General features: G+C 43.6%; 1 protein-coding gene across 2 annotated transcripts; it reads right to left on the reverse strand.

The window, feature by feature from the left end:
- Positions 1-100: 100 nt before the first annotated feature.
- On the reverse strand, positions 101-19,072 carry NFKBIZ (NFKB inhibitor zeta). Of its 2 annotated transcripts, none has more exons than XM_054714025.1 (12): positions 18,665-19,072; positions 16,035-16,174; positions 15,492-15,522; positions 15,267-15,370; positions 14,354-15,144; positions 13,615-13,720; positions 12,741-12,887; positions 12,520-12,583; positions 12,053-12,222; positions 11,125-11,235; positions 10,826-10,993; positions 101-344 (listed from the first exon to the last, which is right to left on the reverse strand). In XM_054714025.1, the coding sequence occupies exons 1-12, from the start codon at positions 18,951-18,953 to the stop codon at positions 297-299; spliced, it is 2,169 nt and encodes a 722-aa protein (XP_054570000.1). In that variant the 5' UTR covers positions 18,954-19,072; the 3' UTR covers positions 101-296. The 2 variants fall into 2 exon arrangements, with proteins under 2 accessions (XP_054570000.1, XP_054569999.1); XM_054714024.1 differs by lacking the exon at positions 101-344 and adding an exon at positions 8,975-9,592.
- Positions 19,073-21,628: the final 2,556 nt, after the last annotated feature.

Consider the following 21,628-nt stretch of genomic DNA (forward strand, 5'->3'; position numbering starts at 1 on the left):
TTCTTGTAATCCAGGAGTGAGGTCATGAAAATCTAGACATGGATGATGGCAGGGAAATAGGAAAAACAACAGATTAATTCAACAGATATTTTTTTAAAAATATATTTTATTGATTTTTTACAGAGAGGAAGGGAGAGGGATAGAGAGCTAGAAACATCGAACAGCTGCCTCCTGCACACCCCCCACTGGGGATGTGCCCGCAACTAATGTACATGCCCTTGACCGGAATCGAACCTGGGACCTTTCAGTCCCCAGGCCGTCGCTCTATCCACTGAGCCAAACCGGTTTCAGCTAGTTCAACAGACATTTTGACATTGATAACAGATTTGATATAGCAACTTTAGCTGAAAAAAAAAAAGAAACAAAATTGACTCATTTATATAGCCTTCATAATAGAACTTATTCACTGTCAATAAATTACTGAACTTTAAATGAAGTATCTAAAAGATCTGTATGATTGGAATGTGAGTGGAAATTAATAATCTGTGTAAGTTAAACTTCTATCTATATATTTATTTCTGTCTACTGCACCACATGAGAAAACAACAAATTTTTATCAAATTTAGGGGGTCTGTTGGGAAAAATTGACCAATTAAAATAGAGCCTTATTTGGTCTATACAAAAACTCATTTTGTGGGGCCTTAGATGTGTCTTATTTTTTAAAGATACATTAATGTAATATCTTATTTTAAAGTTTCCCACAACTTGAGTCCAGAAATTTACATTTTAAAGAAAATTTTCAGGATCTTTTTGGGTAGAAGCACCCAAAAGGTCCAAATGTTTACTTATTTTCCCAAGTGATATATTTTAAATTTTCTTGAGATAGATATAAAAAGTTGCACCAGATTAAATTGTTGTCCTGAAGATAAACAGTTCTTATTTCCATGTCTGCAAGAGCCTAAAAAGGAAATTGTGTTTTTTTTTTAATTTTAATGTAATTCTTGAAGGAATACTTCTTGTGAGCAAAAGGGGAGAAATTGGTTTTAAAAGATTAATGAAAGTGATATCTAATGTAAAACATATATATAGCCTATTTTGAAAGACAGGCTCTCCATGGGCAGACTCCCACCAATTCAAATGCCCAAACTAAGAAACCTTGAGCTCCTGAAGAGAAGAGCATTCACTTCCAGAGCAGTCAACACTTATGGCTTCCATGCGAGCCAGTCAACAGGTGCCCCACACTGGTACAAGCCCTTAAAACTAACGTCCTGCCTGAGAGACATTTGGCTGCAAATACAAAGGCCACATGGATTAAGACACCACAAATGGAGAAAATAAACTGTGATTCCAAACTTAAGCTCCAAGGTAATTAAGCTAAGGGATCTAGTATTATTGCTCAATCTGAAATGTGTCCCAATTGTCAAGCCAAAAGGTACTAAGCTATTTCAAGAAGAAACACGTGCTGGATCCAATTGCCAAGTCCTAAAAGCTACAGAAATTCCTATTTTCAGATTAATAACCAGATGCTGTCACTTAAAAAAATAATATCTAGACCTAAACAATATATTTCTATGGAGTTTGGATTAATATTTATTGTCTAAAACCACAGATTTCCTTAAGTTGACCCTTCACTTTCAAACATCTGTATTTTCCAATAAGTGACTACTCTGGTACACATTACAAGGTCAGATGGTCTCAAACACAGGCCTTTAATTTGTGATCATGTTGCTTCCCACATGAGCAACTCTAGGTAGTGTGATCCAAGGTAAAGGGAAGCAGGTTTATTCAAATGTGTACCAGAGAACAGAATGACTAATAATAATCTAATAATCTTTGTTGTAAGGTTTAAATAATTAAATCTCCTTCAGTCCTTATATTAGTTTTTTAGTTACAGCTCAATAATTATTTTATTGTTTCTACTAAAGTTTATCAATGCTAAATGAGTCTCCTGGTCAATGCCAAATACAGCTAATAAATAATACAGCTAATACATGAAATGTAGATGATACATCATACATTAAATCAATCTATACTAATAAAAGCCTAGGTGACCCTCATGCACGACATCATCACAAGATGGCCACCACAAGATGCCACCACAAGATGGCCATGTGCACAGGGGAGGCGGGGCCCAGCGAAGGAAGCGCGTGGCAGCAGGGTGGGCAGTTGGGGACGTTTGGGCCAGCAGGAGAGCAGTTAGGCATCAATCAGGCTGGCAGGGGAGCAGTTAGGGGGTGATCAGGCTGGCAAGCAAAAGCAATTAGGGGCAATCAGGCAGGCAGGCTGGCAAGCGGTTAGGAGCCAGCAGTCCCGGATTGTGAAAGGGATGCCCAACTGCCAGTTTAGGCCCAATCCTACAGGGATCAGATTGTGAGAGGGATGTCTGACTGCCAGTTTAGGCCTGATCTTACATCCCCTGAGGGTTCCCAGATAGTAGAGGGTGCAGGACAGGCTGAGGGATACACCCCCCTCAATGTGCACGAATTTCGTTCACTGGGCCATTAGTAATTATATAAAAAGATGTTCATGGATTTAGAAGACAGAGTAGAGAATTTCTCAGAAAGAAGTATTCATCTTAGTTACTTTGTAAGAGGAAAAAAATGGTAGCAGAAATGATTATTAAGCCTCTTTCCCCGGTGTAATGGGCTAAATGGTGTCTCCCCTCAAAAGATATGTCCACATCCTAATCCTAAAAACCTATGGACATTACTTCATTTGGAAATGGGGTCTTTGCACATGTAATTAAGAATTATAAAGGCGAGCCTTAAATCCAAAAATAAGTGTCCTTATAAAAGACACACAGAGAAGAGACAGAGGGAGAAGAGAATAAAGCCATGTGAAGATGGAGGCAGAGATTCTAACTATGCTGCCACAAGCCAAGGAATGCATGGAGATGCCAGAAACAGAAATAGGCAAGGAAGCACCCTCCTCTAGAGCCTTTACAATGAGCACAGTCCTGCCAACACCTTGATTTCAGACCTCTGCCCTGTGAGGGAATAAATTTCTCTTGTTCTAAGCCACCAAGTTTGTGGTAATGTATTACATACTCCTAGGAAACCAATACACTTGAGGATTAAAAATCAGAATGACCTTAAAAATGTGTTTTAAAAAAACACACAGACACCCCTGGGCCCGGGAGAGGCCACGCGCCCCTGCGTCTGGGTGAGGCTGGGTCCTGGGCTCGGGTGAAGCCACACACCCCTGGGTCCGGGTGAGGCCGCGCATCCCTGGGTCCGGGGGAGGCCGCACGCCCCTGGGTCCGGGGGAGGCCGCGCGCCCCCGAGACCAGGTGAGGCCATGCACCTCTGGGTTTGGGTGAGGCCACGCGCCCTTGGGTCCAGGTGCGGCTGGATCCCGGGTCCGGGTGAGGCTGGATCCTGGGTCCGAGTGAGGCCCCGTGCACCTGGGTCCGGGTGAGGCCACGCCCCTGGGTCCAGGCAAGACCAAACCAGAGGGAATCGGACCTGCATTACCACCATTTGTCCACCATCCAGAGCTGAAAAGTCAGTGCCGACATGTACACACAAGGAACTGGTAGACATTGAAATTGGGTCTCAAAAGAACTGTTGGTCCAGAAAGAAACTCACTACAGACTGATTCATTTGCCTGTCAGCATAACTATTATTGCTCGTCTCACATTCGGTTCTTATAAGTATATTTCTAGTAACACATGATCTCACTCATCTAGGGGAAATGATGAACAACATAGACTGATGAACAAGAACAGACCCAGAAACAAGGAGGCATCGATCGGACTGTCGGGCCTCAGAGGGAGGGTTGAGGAGGGTGGGGTAGGGGGGAGAGATCAACCAAAGGACTTGTGTGCATGCATACGAGCCTAACCAATGGTTAAGGACAACAGGGGGGTGGGGGAATCCATGGGGAGGGGTGTGGGATGGGAATGGGGGGATGAGGACAAATACGTGACACCTTAATCAATAAAGAAATTAAAAACAAATAAATAAATAAATAAAATAAAAAATAAATTTTAAAAAAATCACATAGATTAGGTAACTCCTGATCTCTCCTCAAAGCTAAGTTCTATACCACAGAATCCAGCATGCCCAAGACATAATAAACATTCATCAGTTTGCTACCTCTTCCCCCTGGGCATTCCAGCAACCCATTCTGTTACCACCATATGACTAATGCCCCGTCGCAGATCCTCCCAATATCTGCATTTTCTAATTTAGACTAAAACTGTTCACTAGAACCGTCTTCGCATACACCTGACAGGAGCCCTGCAAACCCCGGAAATTCTGATTCAGAAAGTCTGTGGTGGGGCCAAGGCATTTGCACATTTAATAAGCTTCATAAAGATGCTAATGTCACCAGACATTGGAACCTAGGGTGTTCAGCAGGTGGACTTGCTGTCTGGCTACTCTCATTCTAAAATCCACGTGGGCTGATAGGCAAAGGAACCAGTGTGATGGAGGGAGCAGAGAGCACAGGGCTGGAGGACAGAGAATGCACATAAGAAAGCTAGACAGAAGTACTTCTGGTCAAGATGGAGAAGTAGATGAATGCTGTGCTCACCTCTTCGCACGACCACATAAAGTTACAGCTAAATTCTAGAACAATCAACCTGGAGAACCATCTAAAGACTAGCTGAAAATAAGTCTTATAACTAAGGATATAAAGAGGAAGCCACGTTGAGACTGGTAGGAGGGCAGAGACCCTAAATGAGCTGGTCCCACACCCACGTGCGGTGGTTGAGAATTGGGAGGGATATTTCAGCTGTGGAGGTTCCCCCTGAGGAGTGAGGTGTCCCAACCCCACACTGAGCTCCCCAGCCTGGAGCACCAACGCCAGGAAGCAAAGACCCCACAACATCTGGCTGTGCAAATCAGCAGGGATTCTGTCTGTGTAGGTGAGACAGAGGCTGCTGGAAACCCAGACACCTTCTTAAAGGGCCTGTGCACAGCCTTACTTGCAGGAACTCACCCTGCGCTCCAGAAAAGGAACCGCAGCTCTGGAGACACAGTGAAATGAGTTGTGTGGCTTCAGGGTGGAGGCTGGAGGGACAGCCACCGTTGCCCCTGTGTGGAGCCCTCCTCCCACACAGCCAGCAGGTGGGTACCATCTTTCCTGTGTTGAGCCCTCCCCACACCTGGCCAGTTCTGAATCTGCATTAGCCCAGTGAACGCCACTTGCTCTGCCCCGACCACTCTCTGAGAGCCCACCCTAGCCAACTCACACACTGGAAGCGGCTCTGTGGGCCAGCCTTGGCTGTGCAGCAGTCAATTTGAAAGGCTTTCAAAGGTCTGCAGGCTCCATGTGTGCCATGGCTGGCTCCATGTGTGCTGTGCTGAGTGGCCCGAGGCCAAATACAAATCTGCATTAACCTCGTGAACACCACTAACCCCACCCTGGTGCCTTCCAAGAGGCCCCAGAACCAGTGGCTGGCTTCAGACCAGAACAGAGCACCATCTCAATTAGCTCCAATTATGCTAGGTGAAATAAGTCAGCAGGGAAAGACAAATACCATGTAATTTCACTTATATGTGGAGTCTAAAGAACAAAATAAACAAACAAAACAGAAACGGACTCACAGGTACAGTGAACAGACTGATGGTTACCAGATGGGAGAGGGTTGGTGGCTGGGTAAGACAGGTGAAGGGATTGAGAAGTACAGATTGGTAGTTCCAAAATAGTCACGGGAGTGTAAAGTGCAGCATAGGAAATACATTCAATAATATTGTAATAACCATGTGTGATGCCAGTTGGATGCTGAAAGTCCCAGGGGGACCAAAGACTTTGTAAGGAATATGATTGTCTAACCCATGTGCTGTACACCTGAAATTATACAATATAATATTGAAGGTAAACTGTAAATGAAAAATTTTCTAAAATGAACAGGAAAATTTTAAGAAAACACACACACACACACGCACACGCACACACATACACACACAAGCTAGAGACACTTTGAGAACAATCTCCACCCTTATTCCTCCTGGACATGTGCCATCCATGCAATGTGTCCAGGTCTACACAGACTCCAAAGGTAGAGTGAGGGCGCTGAGAAAATAAAGCAAAACCAGAATTGGTGTACAGCTAATGGATAACAGCATTTGGGGATTAAATCATAAGTTTCATGTGATGAAACATTTGTACAATGAAGTATAAAATATGTTGAGAAAATATAAATTTAAAATGGAGCCATAAACTTAAATGCCATTTAAGATGTAATAAATGTCTACTCTACTAGTATATCAGGTACTGTGCTAGGAACAGGGCCTCTGATGATAGGACCCTCCTGCCCCTCCTCTCAAGGTCAGATCCAGGGCATAGCAGAAAAAACACAAAACCAGCAGTCTGGTCATAACTAATCAAAAGCCTTGTGCCCAGGCCCAATCTCAACGGGACCGTTGAAAACTTAGCTAGTGGCTGAGCTGATTTTTCCCTGAGGTTATGTTCAATACAGAACTGATGTAATCAGAAAATGGAAGTCAGTAGAACTGACTTTAAGAAGTTGACATTTATTAAATGTTATAGAAGTGTGAGGAAATTCTCCACTCCTGATTACGTAAAAATAGACAGGATATTAAATGTTACTGATTTGATTAACAAATAAAGCCAGAAGATTTGGTCTCTGACACTTCAGGGAATTCCTACTGAACTGCCAAACTACAGTACTAGAGTTAGTTCTTTGCCAAGAGGGGCTGCCCGATTTTTTTTTTAAAGAGTACAACTGTGCCCATTTTCATTAACACATCATCAATGTCACTTAAATTACATGGCTGGATTAAGTTCAGACTATGATACTCATTAGTTCGTATTTAATAATATAATTCTGGCTGCAAACACCACTTCCCCCAGAACCAGTGATCCCAATCAGGATTAGCTTAATCCATTCACTCATTTAACCAGTATTTGTCACTACTATGTGCCAGTCTCTGTGCTGGGCACTGAGGTTGTAGCAATGAGCACAGGTAAGGCTTGGCTTCTGTGGGGCTCCTTCTTTAAAATATGTTCCATCAAGTGCCACCTCCATACCTCTAAGGCAGACACTGCTCATTCGTCACAGCGCTGTCTCCTGCCAAGCCCTAGACTGCTTGAGGACCTTTCTCAACATGCTCCTATGAGAATATTACCAAAGGTAGAACACAAGATGAAACTTATTAGCCATCCAAATGCTAACCAAACTACACTGAATCACCTGTGGTTCCCCCCAAAATTCTACTGTCTTGGTTCATGTCATTTTCTGTATCTGTCTTTCACCTCCTTCTCCTCCACCACTGTGAACATCCAAATCAACTCTCTGAACAGGTCAAATGCTCTGCCTTGCTATTCCCCCATTCTCCCATTTGGACACAATTCTTCCTCTTCTGAACCTGTTTCTCCCCCTTTTTATGGTATCTAATGAAGTGCATGTCATGTCTCTCATGTATGCATCTTAAGGATAAAAAATGTCTTTTATAACTTTGAATGCCTCATATTATGTATCATACAGCTGTGCACATGCACGCGCGCGCACACACACACGCACACACACACACACACATGAAATCACACGCTAAGCACTGGTTCAATTAGAGAACTTAGGTTGATGAACTCATAAGCTCACTTGGGAAAAAGCTTATTGGGTATCTATGTTCAATGGGAGTATATCATTTCTACTGTTCTGGCTATGAAGTTGCATTTACAAGGCAAAGCACTTTTAAGTTTGTGTTTATGTCAAAGAAGAAAAGTTATAGTTGATGTAAAGAAATAGTGCAGTAGATTCTTAATCTGAGTCATGCACTCCTGGTGGCTGGGATGCCTCTGATACTGTATATAGCATAGGTATGTTTTTCCAGGGGAAGGACTCACCAGATTCTCAAGAACTAAATTATACAGTAACTGACTGATGCTGATGGAGATGTTTATGTGTTTGTTCTCACATGTCAAAATGGCATATTGGAAAGAGACCATTTACTGCTATTTCCAGGTTTACATCTCTCAGGATGATCCTGGTAATCTCCAAATTATTTTTCCTATGTTCACTGTGCCCACAAAACAAAATATGAAAAAATGAAGCCATAAACATAAAGCCTGAAGTTTTTTAGCACATAAATGTCTAAATGATCAATAATATCTATTAATCTTCCATATTTTCAGAACCTAATAAACTTCCATGAACTCAGCAGTTTTTTTGATGTTATGTATGTACCTTTAGGAAACACATTCTCAAAAAACAAAATCCAAATTAAAATGTATTTGCTAAGTTAAAGGTATTCAGATTAGTAATTAATAGCACTTTTTCAACCTAGGGAAATATAAACAATGGACTAGGGAAAGAAAATGCACATCCTTAAGATGAGTAGTATTATTGAATTAAAGTTTATTTAAAACCATGCAAGAGTTTCTCCATGAGTGTAAGTAGACTGGTTCATATCATAGCTATATTTACAGATACCAATAACTATAACTTTTGTCCACAAGACATACTAAATCAAACAATGTGATTAATTAAAGGTTATCTTTTTTTAAGGAATTTAAGCCACAAAGATGATTAGTCAGTTGCTTGTGAAACTTCACATTTTTAAAAAAAGTATTTTACTAAATCAAATGTATACAATGAATTAGTGAGCAATCAAATCCAAATACATTCCTCAGAGTATGCCAGAGGTAAGCAAATGATATTAATAGAACCAAGATTACTAAAAAAGTAAAGGATTTTTTAATAAATGGTAATATAAAACATCATGGCACATTATCATTATTGGATATGGAAACACAGTAAGACATGTTTCAATACTGACTTTTTGTTGATCCTATAAAGCTAAAACAAAATTCCCAACAGAGCAAGAAAATGATAAATTCTAGAAAGTGAGACATACAGCAGAGTTCTCTTTAAGAACATGCAATTCCCTACAAATAATGTCTCATCTCAATGCATGAGGAAAAGCATATTTAAAATTCAAACAGAGCTCTGTCAGCAGCCAGGGGAACAACTCTCCATCTGCTTCATCGACAGAGACAGACAGTAGTTGGGTGATGACACAACTCCTTTGAATGTGTATAATTTTAAAAATTAGTGACAACTCACTTATTCTTTTCTACTTTATTGATTTACACATTTCAAATATGGCCATGTTCATGACCAAATATGTACAAACATTTAAAAAATGAAAATAACAATTATATACAGTTTGAAAAATCAAATTGTAACTATGACACCTTTCATCTAGTCCAATGACTAGAGACTTTCCAACACCAATAACTATCAGATATTGCATCAGGCCAAACGAAAGTTTACAATTTACCTGCTTTTAAACTGGCAATAGCTACATGAGCAATGCCATATGCAACAAATCAAAGTCATTTCCTAACCAAAAGCTACTATTAATTGAAATCAATTTTACCATTCATATTAAATTCAGATGTCTAGATCCCAGATACCTGGGTATGAAATATTTAAATCTGCCAAGAGGAATTAAATATTTTTCTTCTTTTCTTTTAATATAATCCACTATATAATAGTGAACTAAATATACTTGTTTCATAGAAACAACTTACATTTGCCAATACAGGGCAAATGGTCTATATACAGATACATTAGGACTGCCTAACTGACAGTGAGTGTTGCCGACCAGGCTCCAAGTCAATAGAGCTAATATGGTGGAGCTCTCTGCTGAATGGACTTTCCCTTCAGGATACGTCGGATCTGGAATGGAAATGAATAGGATTTGTAAGTTTTCTTTTTTATGGTCAGCTTCAACAAGAACCCAGAACCCACCTTACACACACATAAATCCTTAATATACTTCAAGTCAAAACAGCTGTTCTGATACCCAGGAATAAAATATCTGCACATAACTTCATGGATCACAGGAAAGCCCCTAGGCTCATTCAGAGCCTAATGATTGATTCAAACATCAGACTGACAAATTTTCTTAACTGTCTCTCAGTCCACAGCAGACAAAAAGCAACAAATTAGAAGAATAAGATTAGGGTGGGAAATGCAACTGACAACTGCTGGAAGACACAATGACCACAGTCTGAATGACCACAGTCTGACAACAGAAGAAAAGGAAAAGACCCTCCCTACAAACGCACACACACCAAAACTACAAAAGCAGAAAGGAGAGTAATCTGAGAACTTAAAAGTCAAATCCTGAGAACATCGCTGTATGACTACACACCACAAACCTGAATTAGAAGCAAACACTGGGGTTAGGGCACTGCCATTTAATATTCATGATGGTTCCTATCCATGGAACTTCTGTGAGCCTCATTTTCTTAGCTGAACTCTTATACTGCAAAGTTTTCATAGCTATTAAGTGTATGCATGAAAACTTTACAAATTGAAGAGCTCCATCTTAAGTTATAAAGAGCCCTTACAAATATGGGTTCCTATAACATTATGGTCATATGAGGGATGTGAATCAAAGAAACAGCTAAATCGCACTCCATATATTTTATGATTACGAAATTATGTAATGACCTACCTATAGCCACAATCACCCTCATTTCCCCCAGGGAAAAATTTCCATCAAAAATATCTCAAGTTCTTAAAAGATTCAGTTCTTGTTATCAAGAAAAGTTCAGTCATGTGAAACTATTCAATCTCTGAAGATAATATATAAGCATATGATGAGTAAAGCATAATTTTGTTTAAAGTATAAAATAGTTCTAGGTTCTAAATTGCATTTTAAAAACCTTCCTATTTCTTATTTAAAATCAGTTACTAGAAATAATTGTAACAGCTGATGTTGACTGAGCACTTACTATGTGCCTGGGACTTTCCTGGACACTCTACAGACACTGACTCATGGAACACCAACACACACACTGGTAGAACCTGCCTGAAGAGCACGTCCACCCTGAACAATCTCACCTCCCTTTATGTTTCAGACCAAGTGTCTGAAAGCTCTGCTGTCCCTTCTGTCACCCTCACCTGCTCTCCCACAGGGCCATCAGGAACCAAATGCACTGGCTGCTCGTTCTCCAAGTTCCGAGAACTTGGGTCTGCTCCCTTCCTCATCAACAGGCGGACTGCGTCCAGCTGCGTCACCCGATACTGCAGGCTGGCAGCAACATGGAGGGCAGTGTTTCCATTGTAAGCCTGAGACAACGAGACAAAATGATGCCCATCAGGAAGGGGAACTTTCATGAGAACAACTCGAAAGCTTGAAAAACATGTAAAAAAAAAGTCACTCCAACTCTTGTGAAGTTACTGAAGCTTTCTAAAGGTACCTTTGCATTCACGAAAGACAGGCAACTGGGCAGCTCCAGAAAGAGGCGAATGAGTTCCAGATTTGCTTCCTCAGCTGCCAAATGCAGGGCTGTGCGGCCACTTTTACGATCCTTGTTAAAGGCAAGAGGGAGAAAACGTGACCATCCAGACAGCATACCCTATTCATGCTTTTCACCCAGTCTCCCAAATTTTGACTCAAGCCTTCCTTAACCCCAAACGAGATGAAATCTCTCATTCCTGTTAAATTCCTATTAATTTGCCTAGGTGCCTCTTATCACAGTCTACCTTTACATACAGGGGGGCCATAAAATGTAGAAACACAGACGATACTATTTTACAAGGTACTATAATGTAATACAATAAATGATTTATTATGTACTCGCCTATGTTTCCGACTTGGCAGCCACCCTGTAGACTTATAATTAGTTCCATTCCTCACCTCAATTAGGAGGTCCCTAAGGACCCAGTAGCTTATATTCAGGCCTCCCTCCCACCCCCAGAACCCCTAATTCAGTGCATTGTACATATCAGTAAATAAACTTCAATTTTGCAGAGAAAAACTATTTTCCAGTCTAGAAAACAGAAGATTAAGTCTAGATCCCACAATGATGAAGTAATCTTACAAAAAAACACAACAGTGATTATTAGTGATAAAAATGAAGCCAAAATGACAATATCAATTTTAAGCATTTTATTGCCTTTCAAAGACTAATTCATTTCATAGCTAAAGGATCTCTTGCATAATAATCCAAAGATTAAAAGCAAATCAAGACAGTAGATCAGATGATCTTTTAAAATCTAAGCTTCTTAGCTACTCAACTCCATTCATTTAAAAAGAGGGGGGAAAGTTTTAATCTCTATTTGGGAACAGGTCTTTGTTGTAACCACTTCCCCCCATCCCATATCCAAACTCTTCTGTGAATTTACCTTAGCTTCCACTGCTGCCCCCATTTGAATCAGACACTTAATGGTGTCAACCAGACTCTTATTCTTCAGTAAAAGCTCCTGAACTTCAGGTGAATGTGGCTGTTCATTTCTCTGGAGTTCATGCACCACAGCATTATGGGCCACGACCGCACAGTGCAGAGGAGTCAGGCCTAGAGAAAGTATAATAAAGCAGTGGTCAAGCCTGCCGGCAAGTCTTTCGGTTGTTCTATAATTACAAACCTTGAGGATGGCCTACGAATGGGCTCCATAAGAACTAGTAGGGCAATCTGAATAGTTCCTCCATTGGTTCTTAGTGCTAATTTCACCTATATAATATTTTAGCATTAATTACCTCCCTTCCTTCTTGGTATGAAACTTAACATAACTTGAAACTTAACATAACTTTAGAACTAATGGGCCCCTCTCTATAAATGGTTCTTTTACCCAATAAAGTGTCCTTTGCTTACCATCATAGTTAGTTGCCTCAAGATCCACAAACTGATTGCTCATCACCGCACCCTTCTGAATTGCCTGAAAAATTTAAAAACATGTATCTGTTAGCAAGAGACAAGCTACACAAGTATTCTAAGAAATGAATAAGTGAACGCAACCCACACCCAACAATCTAATACTCAAGCCCTATCTCTCTGGCCCTGTGCTGATGGAAGCCTCGTTCACTGCCTCTTACCTGAAGCACCTGGGAGTGGCCCTTCTCAGCACAGACGTGCAGAGGGGTTCTCCCCCAGCAGTCGGTGGTGTTCACCTGGGCTCCAAGGTTCACCAGATCCTGCACAATAAGATGCTGATTGGCAGCCACCGCCACCTGAAAGGCACTCTGTGGACATTCAGAAGAAAAAAAAATGTTTTTAAAACATGTAATACTACCATGATAAGAAATATGAACCTAAACTAAGACTGAGGGGAAAACCCACATAGAAAAAATAAATCCTATCTATATATATAAAAGCCTAAGCGACTGGCTGATGGGCCGGCCGGTAGCTATGATGCACACTGACTACCAGGTGGCAGATGTTCAACACGGGAGCAGAAACCACAGACATGGAAACATGGAACAGACTGATGAATCTCAGAGTGAAGAGAGGAGGGGAGAGGGAGAGAAGAGATTAACCAAAGATCTTATATGCATACTAGAGGTCCTGGCCTGCACCCTCTCACAACCCAGGACCCCTGGGGGGGAGCGGGGAGGGGGAGAGCTGGTTTCGGCTCTATCTCTGCAGGCCAGGCCAAGGGACCCCACAGGTGCATGAATCCGTAAACCAGGCCTCTAGTTAATAAATAATAAGGTACTGTAATACAAGAAAACTAAAGTAAACTTATGGTGTGGCTTTATTATACCCAATTAGTCTTTGGTCAAATAACTATGAAGTTAATGTTAATAACTTCAAGGGTGATGGTGGCAAACAGTCAACATCTCAAAGTTAATATTAACTAAACTCTTTTGGTCTTGAGCTCTGAAACTATCTGTAGATGAACATGAGACTGGCTGTCATTCTCTTCACAGCGACCACATTTTTGCCACTTCACTCTGTCAGGGTCCTCACCTGTCCATTGTGCTCTTTAACATCCAGCATGTGAAGTGCATTCATCTTTCTTGCAAGGACATAGGAAAGTGCCCTTCGCCCTTGGGCAACAGCAATATGGAGGAACCTGGGAGACAAGGAAAGGAAAAGAGGTGAATTACTTCTGATTTCACTAAGTTCATTTTTTAAAAAAAATTCCTTTAGCCCCTTTCTTGATATGTTGGTACACTCAAAACATTACAGAGCATAAATTGTCCTGTCTGCTAAGTTGATAATACATCTGAGTTGCAACAAGATGAGTCAGGCTGCGAGGAATAAGAAAAAGAATGCCAACCACCATACAGATCACTTTAAACCTATTATTTTTAATATTTATAAAAACCCTATGAAGGAGGTATTATCATTTTACATGTCAAGAAACTGAGGCATAGAGAACTTACATAACTTGCCCAAGGCCAAAGGTATCAGGACAGCTAAGAATTCAATCTACAAATCAACTCACAGTTGACCATGACCAACTAATCATAATCTGATGTTCTCTAGAAATTATTCAAAGACAATACATATATTTTTATTAACTTAGAACAGGTAATTTGTTCAGCCAGAAAAAAAAAAGGGAAACACTTTCTTGAAATATCAGCTATCATTGAACAGCAGTTTCTACCTACAGTCTTCATCTTGACTAGCCATTTAGTAAGGTCTAACTTGGTATACCCTAGAGAAATGCTCTGCCCACTACATGAGATAAAGGGATACTCACGTGTCACCATCTGCATCCTTTGAAAGAAACTGGTCTTGGGAGATATTTGCCAGTTTGCTTTCTTCCTGCTCTACTTGCCACTGAAAAAATGACTTCCCTAACTGTGTGGTGTTCGTTGAATCTCCGATGATGTTCTGGAATGGCAGTGAGGTGCTTAAAGGCACAGAGCCTGCATCGTGCCCCGCCATGGCCTCACAGGCACTGTGCGGCATCATGCTGAAGTTTTGCAGGTGGGTGTCATTTTGTTGCTGAACACTGGGGGAAGTCTGAATGGGAACAGCAACATTCTCACATTCCCCGTGACTAGTTAAAAGGGATGCAAAACTTTGGTTTGAGCAGAACTGTAGTTCTTGGTCACCAAAGAAGTTTGGTTCATAGTTGGGAGACTGGGAAGTTCTGGAATAAGGACTGTATTCCAGAGCTGGGTTGTGGGTATAGTGCTGTGACTGCGGCTGCGGCTGCGGCTGCATGTTCTGGTTCTGAGGAGAATACTGGTACATGGAAGCCTGATCCATCATGTGTGGGGAGCTGCTGACTTGCAAAGGTTGGTACTTCTGAGGTGGACTGAAGATCTGCCCTCCACGGAAGTCCTGGCACTGCTCGTGGGGAGAGCTCTGAGGGACCACCGCAGGGCTCATCCAGCTAACTTGGACAGTGTTCAGGGAGACCGGGCTGTATTCATTCTTAATGTTGATAATGTTCTGAAGCAGGTCAGCACTGCTGTCCTGTTTGGGTTCACTGGGGTGAGCATCTTCCATGCTCTCTGCAGGTGTTGGTGTTTGAGGTGGTGTCTGGAAAGAAAGAAAGAGTAAATTGCATACTCCCTTCCAAAATCATTCCAGGAATAATTTCTCTCTATAGAATATAATTTAACTTCTGAAAGGCATCCAGAGGAAAACAGTGAGACACTTACCAAAAACTGGGTGTGCAGCAAAGCTGGCCTTTTACAAGCTGGTCCATCAGACAATGAATCAGGTCCTTTCCTTTTCCCGCTATATGACACAGTGTTTGTCAACTCTAAACCCAAAAAAGGAATGTGGAATCTGTGATCATTTTATTTTGAAAATTTTACCCATAATCACACTACATTATTTTATTCTAAAGGCCCCATAATATCATGAATAGAAGTAATTCTTACCTGCAAATTGCTCTCTGTTCACACCTTGTGTCTATAAGGAAAAAACAGTTTCCAATTTAGTATAATATTAAATGGCTTTCTGCTTAATATACATCAATAAACATACTTATCTCTCCCACTCTTTACAGCTCACCATAAACCTTTGATGCAGCTGCTCTATCAATATTTATTTTCTATCTTCATATACATTCTATCTTGCAACTTCCCCCCCATTTGCCCTTTCACCTTAGTTCAACTATGTCAAGATAAAATTAATAAGGCCATTTGAGTTTTCCCTTTCTAATCAAGATGTTCCATTTCAGTTGAACCCCATTTATTTCTTTGCCCCAATTTCATTCATTAAATTTCTCTTCTCCACCTACCAAGTGCCTAACACTGGGCTAAGTGATAGGAAACGGCAGACAGCAAGACACGTATGCTCCCTGTCCCATGGACTTGGTGGTCTACAAAAGACCTACGGGACTCAGGTCAGCAAAAACTAATAACCCCAACAGACTCATCTTCCTGATCTCTGACCCAAAACAGAAGAATAGGAGGTGCCACCTTAAAATCATCTGTGGCCTGGCCAGAAGCCTTCTGTTTATGACTTCGGATGTGCAGCAGGAGCTCCTTCACTGAGTTCTTCACACGAACACCTTGAAAGGGTCCTCTCTGCTGCCTTCCAACCCCCATATGGGGCTCAGCTGTTCAAAAGAAGAAAAACAAAACATATCCCAATTAAGTCTCTGCACAGACACAAATCTTAGTAACCTCAAAAGCATAGCTGTCTAATGTATAAAGTCCCCAATCACCAGAATGCAAAGCCTTGCCAACTTGCTCTGGTCAACGGCCTACATGTCATTCCCCAGTCCTACTTAAGGTTTGATGCTGCCTGAATGCTTTGCCCCGACTGGGCTCCCTAAAGAATTAAAGCTCATACAATTGTGGTTTCGGGGATCTTCAGAGCCAACAGACAACCCAAATTAAACCTCTCTGTCTCTCACCCCTTTCAACCCATGAGACAGTATCACAGATTTGCCACACTAACGCTCATAGATCTATCATTATCCTTCACTTTCGAAAAACCTTGGGGGAATCAAGGGATACATGATGAATTTTTAGCTTTTCAAACCAAAGGCTTTGTGCCCACATAAAAATGTAAAAGTCTATTAACCCCCTAACCTAAGAAAGCACAAAACAAACTTCCTCCAAAGATCTCAATGTACCAAAGCCTAACAATGACCAATGTCTTAGATTTGTTTCTTATTATTTCACTCAGTTCAGTCAACTATGCCAAGAAATCTGCTTGAATTCACTCAGATTAAACACATTTCCACATATGCATGCAGGATTTCCCCTCACTGACTTTTTGGAACTGCTCACAGAGGCCTTCTAAGTAAAAAGGAAATCTGTAATCTCATTTCATATTTAAACTTTAAAACACACTTTAAAATGTAGTCTGTGAGTACAGCATTCCACTTCTGACCACTGCTATGTCATAAACTCTTGGGATGAGCTGAACACAAAGTAAACATGCAAAAAGTCAGGAAATGAATAATCCAGCCACCTCATTGACAGTGGAAAAAAGTAAGAAGATGGGACAAGAAACAATGCATAATTTGTATATATACATATATATATACACAAATATAGGAAAGAAACAATTTAATGATGGGCAAATTAAATGACTCGTTAGTTTTACATTTAAGTTGAGGAATATCTTGCCAGAGTCTAACACAACATTTCTCTGGAATGGCAGGAGTTAATAATTCAACGTCACAAAGAGAAAAATGTAGTTTGAGAAATCCCCTATGGTTATGCCGTAAACCAGGGAAGTAGCAAAATAGTTTCAACCAGAAGAAAGCCAAATGTGGGAGAAAAGGTTCTAAATACACACACACACACACACACACACACTTTTCCATACACCTAAGTGGATTAAAGTACTCCTTTAAATGAAAATGAAAATTCACTTTTTAAAAGAAGACAACCAAAACAGCAGTGGCTAGCAGTGGGGAACACCTAAAAGAGAACATTCTTTAAATCATGCTGATTAGATTCTCCAACATTTGAGGTTATCTAGAGGCTCTTTAGTCTACCCACTGTGGCATCCTGTTTTCCCCCAAATTATGCAGCTCGGTTCATTTAGAAAGGAAAGTAACCAGCCCTGGCCAGGCAGCTCAGTTGGTTAGAGCATCCGTCCTCCCAATACACCAAGGCTACCAAGGCTGAGGTTTGATCGCTAGCCAGGGAACAAACATATAAGAATCAACCAATGAGTCCAGAGCAAATGCATAGCAAGTGGAACAGCAAATCGATGTTTCTCTTTCTTTTCCTTTCCCCCTTCCTCCCTCTCCCTCCCTCCCTCCCTCTCTCTCTCTCTCTCTCTCTCTCTCTCTCTTTCTCTCTTTCAAATCAATAGAAATTTAAAAAATTAAAGAAACTAACCAATTCACAACCAAAGAAAGAAAACATTGTTTCTTTGCTTAGATGCGGCTTAACCATTCTAAAGCACACAGAACCGAATCAGAAGCGGGGAAATTCTGGGCAGACTCGAAGTGGCCAACAGCACAAACTAAACATACATTGAGTTGGTTTTTCAGCCCAGCTTCCCCTTACATCTTGGTAATATCGGTTTCCTTTCTTGAACATAAAGTCCTTTTACTTAAAATTTCCATAAATACTTAGGAAGAACCAAGTCATGACCTCAAACCCTTTCACTAAAAAAAAGTCACAAGAAAAAAAAAAAACTACATTATATCCAAAACCGCGCCATAATATGTGAATTCTAGCTTAATAAAGTTGCTTTAAAAAAAAAAGGGGGGGGAGAGGAAAATCTACTGTGGTTCGGGTTCGTACCCCCTCCACCGCACCACCACCCTCGCCGCACCCCCCAGCCCAGAAGTCAGAGTTTTGTTCCCAGAGGCGTTTTAAGCTACGAAGCCCGCTGCAGGGAGTCTGGATTTCACAGACCGTCCAAGGGCTTCGAGTGGTCAAACGCCCGGCACTGGGCAAGGCATCCAGCAGGCGCCTAATCAGTGACGGCTGGTGTGATTACGCACGGCCCCGGCTAAGGAAGGCGCAGAGGCCCTTCGTATCTGGGCGGCCCGACCCTCCCCTACCCGCGGCGTGCGGGGCGCGGGAGGCCGGGGTGCAGGGGGTGCGGGGGCCGCCCCCGCCCGGGCCGTGGGTACCTTGCAGCCGCTCGGCGCGGGCGCTGCCTCTCGGCCGGGACTCGACGGCGCCGCAGGAGGACACGGCCGAGGCGGAGGACAGGTCGGAGGAGTCGGAGCCCGGCGAGCCGGGCGCCGAGGGCCCCGACGCCGAGCAGCCGGCGTCGCAGGCGCCGGGGGCGGCGGCGGGCGGCGACGCGCTGTAGAAGTAGGCCAGGTTCAGCGGGCTGGTCATGAGGCCGCAGTCGCCGGCCGCGTCCAGCAGCCCCTCTCCGCCGCGGCTGTCGTCCAGCAGCTTGTCCACGATCATGCTCCCGGGCGCGGCGCTCGGGGACCGACACACCTGCGCCACCGGCTCGCTGCGCGGCTGCCTCGGGCTGAGGCTGCGGCTGGGACGGGCTGCGGCTCGGGACCGGTCGGAGGGGAGGACGGGCGGGCACGGGCGCAGCCCCGGCGGCCCGCCTTTATCACCGGCCCTCGGGGTGCGGGGCGGGGCGAAGGGGCTGCCTCCGCGCCGGCCTCCGCGCGCCCTGCCCGGCCATTGGAGGCGACCGGGCCTCCTGCCGGCCCCTCCTCCGGATGCGCTCAGTTTCCAGTAAAATGTACAGGATGAGGCAATGTGCCCTCCGCCCGCGCCCCGCCCGCCCGGCTCCGCCTAGACCGGCCGGTTGCTTCCTGGCCCTTCACCTGGAAACCCCAATCGAGAGCGGCCTCCCGCCTCCGGGACCCCGACTCCCCCGCCCCAAGCGCCCGCCCGCGGACGAGCCGGGCCAGCCCCGCCCTCGGCGCGCTCCCGCTGGGCCCCGGCGCCCCAGGACGGGGCGTGCGGCTGGGACTCGGGTTGCAGGGGGAGGCGGGGAGGCGGGGAGGCGGGGAGGCGGCCGGGAACCGGTCGGCCAGGTTCCCGGGGTGTTGGACGTCCCGGACGGTGCGCGCCCGCACCCCTCTGCCGGAGCTGCTCGCCAGCCCGATTTCAGGCGTCTCTGGAAAGGTTCTTAAAGGCGCATCTCCTCCAGCGCCTCAAAGCAACTTCTGTCCTAAATTTAGTAAACGTTTGCCGATATTCCTTTTCACAGGGCCCAACCTGAATATAATTTGAAGCCAATTTTCGGTTTTAAAATTATAACCCGGCCCTGGCTTAGAGGATAGAGCGACGGCCCCGCGGGCCGAAGGGGTCCCGTGTTCTAATCTGATCCAGGGCACGGAAAAAATGAAATAAGTTATAATCTGGGCAACAGCTAAACTTTTTTTTTTTTTTGGTGGGGGCGGGAGGAAGTGTGTGTGTGTGTGTGTGTGTGTGTGTGCGCGCGCGCGTGCGCGCAGTCGGGAAATTTAAAAAAAAAATCAGTGCCCTACAGTCTTGTATCCTTTAATACTGGAACCAGGTCATCTTGGCAAAATGATAAGTGTATTTATATATGTAATTTCTTTATTCTGCATAACTTTACACTGTGTCTGGTAAACATTTTGCTCCTGCCTGTCTTAAAGACTTTTTAAAATGGATTTACACAAATTATTGAAGTCATATTACTTGTTGAGCCCATGGCTAGGAGTTGGCAAGAGAAAATGATGAATGATTATGTCTGTCCTTTCAAGTACACTATAATCTTGTAGGAACGATAAGGTAAGTACACCCGTGCTATATTCAAAGAAACCGATTATGAGGATATATCATGAGGGATACAAAGTTCAGTGAGTCTCCTGAAAAGAGAAGCAAGTCTGGTGGAGGAAAAGAGGTCAGGAGGAAAATCTTTGTAAAGGAGGTGGCGGTTGAGATAGGCACTGAAGGATGTGTGGGATTTCAACCCACAGCATTTACAGCAGGAGCAAAGAGCTAAGATGAGGAGTCTGAAGATGATAACATTAAATGTAAAAGGTAACTTGGTGCCTTTGGGTGGAGCGCGCCAGTGGCAGGCTGAGCATCTCCACTGGGTCTTTAGTAAACATTGCGTGAACATGAAAGACTTCGTGGCAGACAAAACTAATCTGGAAGCAGCGTAGAGGGGGTGACACTGAGGTACCCAGAGGCCATGGAGGGGGGTGGGCGCATAGCCCAGGAGGGAATTGATCAGACCCTGGGGCAGAGGCAGTGGGAAAGGGGAAAGTAAATGGAAAGAAAGCAGGGCTGGGTAGCATTGCTAGGGCAAAATCCAGAGGTCTGGCCCAGTTGGAGGTGAGGAGCCATGAAAGGTCCCCAGTCAGGCTCTGGTTTGGGGCTGGATGACAGATGAACAAGGATGCCAGCTTTTATTTACTTTAAAAAGGAAGGTTATTTGGTAGTCACAAAATAGTAATGGATATTATAGCACAGGGAACATAGTCAACTAGAGGCAGAGGGGGGGAGGGTGTCCCTCAGCCCAGCCTGCACCCTCTCCAATCTGGGATCCCTTTCACAATCCAGGACTGCTGGCTCCCAACCGCTCGCCTGCCTGCCTGCCTGATTGCCCCTAACTGCTTCTGCCTGCCAGCCTGACCACCCCCTAACCACTCCCCTGCCAGCCCGATCGACACCTAACTGCTCCCCTGCTGGCCTGATACCCCCCAACTGCCCTCCCTTGCCAGCCCAATCACCCCCAACTGCCCTCCCCTGCCAACCAAATCACCCCCAACTGCCCTCCCCTGCCAACCCAATCACCCCCAACTGCCCTCCCCTGCCAGCCTGGTCACCCCTAACTGCCCTCCCCTGCCGGCCTGATCGCCCACAACTGCCCTCCCTTGCCAGCCATCTTGTGGCAGCCATCTTGTGACCACATGGGGGCAGCCATCTTGATTGATGGTGTGACAGTCAATTTGCATATTACCCCTTTATTATATAGGATAATATTATAATGACTATGTATGGGGACAGGTGGGTACTTAAAATAACAGGGATATTGAGGGGAGGGGGAAGACCACTTTGTAAAGTATATGATTGTCTAACCATCTTGCTGTACACTTGAAACTAATACAAAATAATATTGAATGTAAACTGTAATGGAAAAATAA

Source organism: Eptesicus fuscus, chromosome 3 (assembly GCF_027574615.1).
Source record: "Eptesicus fuscus isolate TK198812 chromosome 3, DD_ASM_mEF_20220401, whole genome shotgun sequence".
Classification (NCBI taxonomy): Eukaryota; Metazoa; Chordata; class Mammalia; order Chiroptera; family Vespertilionidae; genus Eptesicus; species Eptesicus fuscus.